Here is a 7990-nt window from a genome sequence, read left to right as displayed (position 1 = left end):
TGCTGCTGGAGATCACTAAGCCTTTTCCCGATAGCCATGGAAATTAACTATGTCTCTTCTACTCATTTCAGTGGCAAAGACCCCAAAACATGGTTAAATGGTTGCTTTAAGATAAAGGATTTGGACTGCAAAGCTGCAAACTGATTTACTTTTAAAAACCTGCAGATCTTCACTAATGTGAAATACACACTCTAAGTGGAAATCCACACAAAGGTACACTCTTCACCTCAAGAAAGCTAAATTAACATAAACAAGTCCCTGATGGAGAAGGACAGATATTGTGTTTGAAGGCCACATTACTTTTGTTTTCAGAAGCAAAAAGAAAAAGAGATGTGGACCCTTTGAATGTTATGAATGTTATGAAGGGTTGTGCTGATCAAGGACAGCTTTCACTTTGCATTAGGAATATTTTATTGTCCCTTATTAGTGTTTATAAATGCCAAGAAATGTCCTTGGCAAAGACCAAGAAGACTGTAGCATTTTGCATTTACCTGTCTCACCTAGTGCTCTACAATTGGCCACTTGCTCTACTGCAAAGTTGATGCACAAAGTGCTCAAATCAGACCACCAGCATAATGCCTACAATCAGCTCTAGGACAACAGAAATGGAATATTTACATTTTTCTTTTTAAAAGGTCCCAGAAATAAGTTTATTTCTCTGTTTATCACCTTCTTTTACAACAAACTTACTGAAAATTTTTCAGTTCAGGGCTTCTCTGGTTAAACCCTTAAATTGTAAACAGATAACGTTCCCTGGCAATTGCTTACAGCTGACATAACCCCTGAAGTTTTGACCAGCAAACCAGACCATTATATTTCAGGCAAGATTACAAGGAAGAGCATGTCTAGGCACTGGTGGCAATAAGCAACCAGAAGCAGACAGCAGAGGCAGGGAACTGAGTTGTGCTTCAGTTCTCTAGAAGAGGCAACTGTGGGAAGCTGTTCTTTTCTTCCCCGGTAGCCCCCCAGTATTGGCTTGTGACAGCAACTAAAAGATACTGGCCACAAGTCAGTATCTGGAAGAGAGGGACTTTTTATAAAGGCAAGCAGTGATAGGATGAGGAGGAGCAGTTTTAAATTGAAAGAGGGAAGATTTACATGGGATATTAGGAATAAATTATTTCCTGTGAGGGTGGTGAGACCCTGACCCAGGTTGCCCAGAGCAGCTGTGGCTGCCCCGGCACTGGCAGTGTTGAAGGCCTGGCTGGATGGGGCTTGGAGCAACCTGGTCTAGTGGGACCCCCCATAGCTGGGGGGTTGGAACGTTATGTTCTTTATGGTCTCTTTTAACATAAACCATTATTTCATTCTATGAATCTATGATTCTTTCAAATAAGGCTATATTTATTTAATAAACATACTGCAAAGGTAAGAAGAGGAACATGATTTAGTTTAGGGACAGAGCAGTTTCCCTTTAGGCATCCTTTTGTGCTGTGCAATGTCTTCACAGGTTTATTTTCTCATTGCAAAACTGCAGAAAGTTTGGTGTCCAGTTTTACACCACCTTGTGAATAGTATTAATACTTTAGTGCTTTACAAACCCAGCCAATTAGTACTCTTCCTTCACTTTTCCAAGATGTTGAAAAAGAATTAGCATGAGAAACATTAATCCCTTCTGGAAGATGTTCCCTCTGGCTCTCAATTCTTCCACAATGTGATCCTTGTAACATCTGGTAATATTGCTGTAGATGTTTCTCCTACAATTTGGGTCACAACACACACACCTGTTTCAGTATCATGAAGTCTTATATTCTCTTCAGAGATATGATATCTTCTGACATAAACCATAGTTTAAAGTTTTCTTCTTCTTTGTTGAGCAACAGAGAAAAGCTGTTTACTCTTTTCTTTACTGTCTAAAAAAAAAAAAAAAAGTATTTCTCTTGGGGTCCAAATTTGTTTCCTGTGATTTTCTTCTCCAAGCGAAAAGAACAGAGCTCATCATGAAAACGTAACTGAGTCAGACCAAATGGCTCCATGACACATTTTCTTATGTGACATGGCCACCAGTAGCTGTTTCAGGAATGAGTAAAAGAAACTCTAGATAGAGTGATCAACATCAACACATCATCCCACTTTCGAGTTATTTTCCTGTAGTTAGAAAGCTGCCTGATCTATCCTTCATTAGAAAGGGTTGAAACACCAAAGAGCAGGGCTGGTCTGAGAAGCTCAGCTCTGCAGTGGCATGACCCACATGCACAGGTAATGTGATGCTGCCCTGCAGAGGCATCTGAACATGCCACAGGCAAAGGCTGAGAAACCCCTGGCTCTGCCCAAGGCTAATTGGACAGTCTTGGTATAATCCTATTTTAGTTTTTAAATAACCTATGGAAGCAGGGGGAATTGTGGGAATGCATGGGGTACATCTGAATCTCAACAGGATGTAATAACTCCAGCAAGTATGACAATAATAAAGCTCTGTAGAATTACTGGAAGATGGTGCTGTCTAATAAGTGCAGAGCAGAAGGTGAACAAGCTTGGATCTGTCTGTCAGCTCCGAAATGTCTGTAATTAGATCCTATCATTACTTAACATCTTACTTCTGTCTTTATTTTGTTTACATCAAGAAATCAATTATCCCATTACTAACCAGTATATGTCAAGCAAATATAAGACAATTTAGTCACATATACAAGTGTTATAATTACAAATCTGAACTGCTGCCAAATTTTACTAAAGGTAAATAAGAGCCTTTCTATGAATGAACCATATGCACAATACTTCCTCTTCAAGAAATAAGGTAGCATATAAAGCACAGTGCTTTATATAAGTGCTCTGTGATAAATTGGAGCCTTTTAAGTGCATATAATTTTAAAATGCTGACCAGAAATATTTCTGAGAATAACCACAGAATCACAGAATCATAGAATGGTTTGGGTGGAAGGGAACCTTAAAGATCTTTTAGAAGTGTTTAAAATATGCAAAGAATTATAATGGTGCTGATGGAAATGTTAATTTATTGAAAGATGCAAATGCTCTGCAGCTTTGAAGCATTTCTCTTAAGTTTTTGTACCTTTATCCAGAAGTTGTTTTAGACCCTAAATGGCTTCTTTCCAACCCCCTAATATATGCCCAAGTTTTCCCTTTTGTTTAGGTTTTTGGTCACAGTCAGTCACTATAGGCAAAATACTTTTAACTGAAAATATCTGTGGCCATAAAAACTACAAGAAAACTTTCCAGACAGGCATTTATTGAATGAATTCAAAACATACACCTATACTTGCTACTGTGAAGAAAATTAACTCTATCCCAGCCAAAACCAGCACACCATTCACACCACAAAAATATAACATCTAGAGTTTAATCTGTTTCAACCACTGAACTTGGGAATGCATCCCCTCTTCAAGGGACAAAATTATTTCAGATATATGATTTTACAGTCTCTCCAGTGAGGCCATGAGCACATTCTGAGCTCTTAAGCACTTAAATATTAGCTGGAAACTCAATTAAGAGGTAACTGGATGGTTAGCATTCCCATTAAAGAGTCATGCTCAGCCTTGAGATCTAGCTTTTTCACCAAGGACACATTTTTTATTCTCATGAAGAATAATAGGCATACCTTAGGCAGCTGAATGATGCTAAAGAGACAACTGGGGAATCACAACATCATTTGAACACTGTGTAGATTATTTAAATACATACTTTTGAAAACTGTAAAGTTCTGTTATAAATGGGAAAGCTGCAGGTACAGTGACCTGGGTAGATTCATTCTGTACCTTGGTCAAAACAAGAAATCATATCATAAAGTGAATAATGCAGCCTTAGTAAGAGCATCTTGAGGGAGGTTTTGCAGAAGATGGAGCTATGTACTGCAATCTAACTGCACCTTGTGAGCAGGTAAAAGGATTAGTGTTCACAATCCAACATTACATTTAATACTGATATTTTTAGTGCTCAATGTAAAGCTATCCAAGCAGTAGGAAAATTCACTGCAAGTAGGCTACATCTAAAAAATCGTAAGATTATTTACCATATTTTAGCTTTCGTAGATCTTTTTAAGGAAAAGTGATTACATTTTATTAACTACTGCTGTTTGAGACTTGTCACTGTGCAATCCCAATTAAAGGATTAAAATATTTCCTAAGAAGAGGTGTTAGAAGCCATTCTTGTCTAAGGTGGATTCAGAACATTTGCTACCTCACATCAGCTCTGTTTCTCCCTCCCAGCTTACAGAGTCCTAAAATAAAAAGAACTTTTTGGTAACAAGACTATACATGGATAGAACAAGTATCAATCTGAGGGGGAAAATTACTAACAGATAATAATTTTCTTCTTTGAGTGTTCCCTTTCACTTCCATTCACGTGGGCCCAGCAAATGGTCTCCCCCTTGGAGAGAGCAAAAATGATCTGTAGCTCCACTTTTTTATACCACATTACAGAATGGGATGCCTATGCCAACAAATGACAAGAATTATCATCAGAGTCATGTTTGTATACGATTATATTTCAGGTCTAATAGCAAACCCATGAACATGTAGGTTTTCCATTTATTCACAGCACAGATGGCAGCAGCATGAGTTTTCACCACCTAGCCCAACATTTGCAATCACAATCTTGTGGAAAAATCTAGGGCAATTTAAAAATTATGAAAGTTACCAGGCTTCATACAAATGTATCAGAGTTCTGGGGAATCATTCAAAGTAAACTATTTAAGAAGATTTTGAGATCTTCCAATGAAATCCTGTAGGTAGGATATCAGACTGTGTGGGAACTCTGACCTTGCCTGCTATAACAAATTCAATAAAGAATCTCTACATCTATATTAACCTCAAAACTCAAAAGGTAACATAGAATCATCTTCCACTAGCTCAAAAAAAATTATCATACGATCTCTCATTCCACCCCTCCAAGAATTTTTTTATGCTCCCAAAATTGACAGACAAAGGGATACTGGCAGGAAGACAATATTGAATTAGAGGAACTCTAAAGAGAACTTGAAGAAATCATGATGATAACTGAAGGATGACACCCATGAATGATTTCTCCTCTTCCACGATGGTGACTACAGACACGTTCGCTCCACAGGGAAGTTAAACCTACCATTTTTTTTTTGTAATAATCAATAATGTGCCTTCTGTTGATGCATAACCATCAGGTGACCATAATGTGAGGTGACTGGTGTGCCTGACTCAAGTGTCTTGCTCCTTTTAGGTGCACAGGTACTACTGAGATATCCACACCGCAGGACCACAGGAGACCTCCATCCCTCTAGTTTGGCAATGGGCGGTCTGGTGAGCGACATCTGAAACTTCTGGTTAGGCTCCCCCACTACCTATCCCAGGCCATATCCTAAGACACAATGATAGGGAGATCTTCTTGGCTGCTTTGATAGTTGGTTTTGGTGTTTCACATTTCGGTTGCTGTTGTTAATAAATTCTGTCTAATTGCTCAATAGAATGGGAAAGGTGTTTTAGCATCTGCCTCAGAAAGACTGTGTGCAGGTGCAAAACTGCCTGCTAATACCTACTCACTATACACCTGATTGCATATCTGAAGGCTGTATTTATTCTTTATGTTGCATCATACTGGTCATTTACAGAACATTGCTTCTCAGAATCACTGCTTTCCAGGATACAGCCTCCATTTTTACATATTTGTTGTTTCACTTGGCCTTTCAATTGCGAAAATGTATCTGCATGTGACTAAAATGAGCCTCGGTCAAAAATAGTGATGACAGTTTTATACACCTGACCTGCCCTTATCATGATTTAGAACTCCAATAGGTTAGATGATATAGCAGGTGTATAAATTATTAATTTAATATTAACTTCAACATCTGAAATAGAGAAACATTTAAAGGATATAATAAATCTCCTACAGCACTTTTGTACCATCTTGTAGAAGTTAATAATTATAACCTTTCTAAACACTGCGATCTTATGCTTCAAAACAAGGTTAGAAACTTATTCATTCTCTGTAACAACAAGTTTTAAGAATATTTGTCATCAAAATTCACTTTTTTCTTCCCTAGTAAATTCCACAGGTCTGCTTTTAAGGACTAACATTAGCACATCCTGAAATGACAGCTCTGACAACTCCCAGATTTGGGTTAAGTCCATCTTGATAAAAAACTGGTGATTCTCATGTATTTTAGGATTTTTATTTCTTCCAGAGGGGATTAATTTATCCAGAGAAACATTTTTTTCCAAGTTTTACAAAAGGCCTAGAAGAATGTCATATTCATAGCAAACAGCATAGATAAAATTAAATTAAACATCTTCTCTTTTACAACAAGGCACCTTCCAGCTCTGTTGGCACCCAACAGGAAACTGGTATCAGTATTCACAACAGGAAGTTAAAACCAGCAGGTTTGGTTTGGGGCTTGTAAATGGTAACAAATCAGCAAGTACAGTAGATCCCAACAGTTTGAATTCCTTGCATGGTCTGGAGAACCACAGATCATCCTCAGAATTTTATTTAAAGTAATGAATTATCTTACAGGAATTATGATACATAAAAAGCTACTGTTTGGGAATTTTTATGGAATAACATAAGAGTTTACATTTTCAGTTTGTATAACTCAGAAAAATTATTTTAATATTCTTCTTTTGTGGCACAGACATCTCCTAAAATGATCAGTGGCTTTAGCTGTTTGTAGTGATTAGAAAATGGCAATAGCAGCCCAGATTCTAAAACTCTAAGGACTAAGGCTGATACTAAGACATTTGTTACACAGTAACATTGTACAGCTTAGAGCTTTTATTTTCGAACTGATGTCTTACCAAATACAGCCATCTGTGTTCCCTCTGGGAATGGTTCTACCATTCTGTTACCATTGACATGATGTTTATCTGGAAGAGAAAAAAAAAAAAAAAGTGAAAGTGTAATAAAATACATGCTTTGCATAAATCCGTTTTTCTCTTACAGTTCTATTGAAACCTGAAGTTTGATTTATGAAAGCCAAGCTGTACATGTACTATCTGAAAGTTCACAATCTCTGAGTATATTTTTCAAAAATACTGTCCACAAGTCCCAGGGTATAAGCTGGAGCTGTATTTCAGTTTAGTGGATAAGATAAATCAGCTGATACTAACGTGACACACACATAGAGAGAAATATGCAGTAATAATCTCTGACAAAGGTAGAGCACTCTTGAAAGCAACCTCCTCACACAAACAGAAAAAGCAGGGAAATTATAATTCTTTATCACTGCTAGGATTGTGTTGGTGCTCAAACATAAGCTTTTTTATATGACCAAGCAAGAACTATGTGTATTTTCTGCACTATTGTGGTGGGTTGACCTCGGCTGGCTGCCAGATGCCCACCCCACCATCCTCTCACTCCCCCTCATTGACAGGACGCTCATGAGAAAATTAGCTGGAAAAACTCCTGGGTGGAGAAAAAAAACAGGGAGATCACTTACTAATTACCATCACAAGCAGACCAGACTTGACTTGGGGAGAATTAATGCAACTTATTGCCAATTAAAATGTGTTTGGATAGTGAGAAACAAAGACAAATTAAACCAACACCTTCTCTCCACCTCCCCTTTTCCCCTGCTCAGCTTCACTCCATTCCTGACTCTCACCTTGGAGCTCACAGGGCTGTTCCCCACACTTTTTTCCTCACTCCTTGCTGCCATGCCATGTTTTGCCCTTTGTTCACACATACTTTGCCAGAGGCTGCCCCAGTGCTGCTGACAGGCTCAGCTGTGCCCTGTGGTGAGGCTTTTGGAACTGGCTGGAACCAGCTGTGTCCAGCAAGGGGCAGCCGTGTCATGTCCTCACAGAGGCTGCCCTGAAACCTGCCTGATATCAAAATCTGAACATTTACACCCAATGCAACCAGCCATGTTCACTAAAATGAATCATAGAATCATATCATAGAATGGTTTGAGTTGGCATGGACCTTACAGACCATATAGTTCCAAGCCCCTGCTATTGGCAGGGACACCTCACAGGAAAGAATTTCTTAATAATGTCTAATCTAAAGCTACCCCTCTTCCAGTTTAAAACCATTCCCCAATGTCCTATCTCTCCCTGACCTTGTAAAA

At 38.3% G+C, this 7990-nt stretch overlaps 1 protein-coding gene across 1 annotated transcript in view; it reads right to left on the bottom strand.

Annotated features, from left to right (window-relative positions):
* The window catches only part of MSRA (methionine sulfoxide reductase A), a 177541-nt gene extending 170707 nt beyond the window's left edge, over nucleotides 1-6834 (bottom strand). Inside the window, exon 1 of the mRNA XM_010002231.1 lies at nucleotides 6720-6834. Coding sequence (XP_010000533.1) covers nucleotides 6720-6834 — 115 coding nt within the window. The remainder of the gene's footprint in view (nucleotides 1-6719) is intronic.
* Between the last annotated feature and the right edge of the window lie 1156 nt (nucleotides 6835-7990).

The sequence above is a fragment of the Chaetura pelagica genome, unplaced genomic scaffold, assembly GCF_000747805.2.
Source record: "Chaetura pelagica isolate M959 unplaced genomic scaffold, ChaPel_1.0 scaffold107, whole genome shotgun sequence".
NCBI classification, from domain to species: domain Eukaryota; kingdom Metazoa; phylum Chordata; class Aves; order Apodiformes; family Apodidae; genus Chaetura; species Chaetura pelagica.
This window is presented reverse-complemented; position numbering and strand designations above follow the sequence as displayed.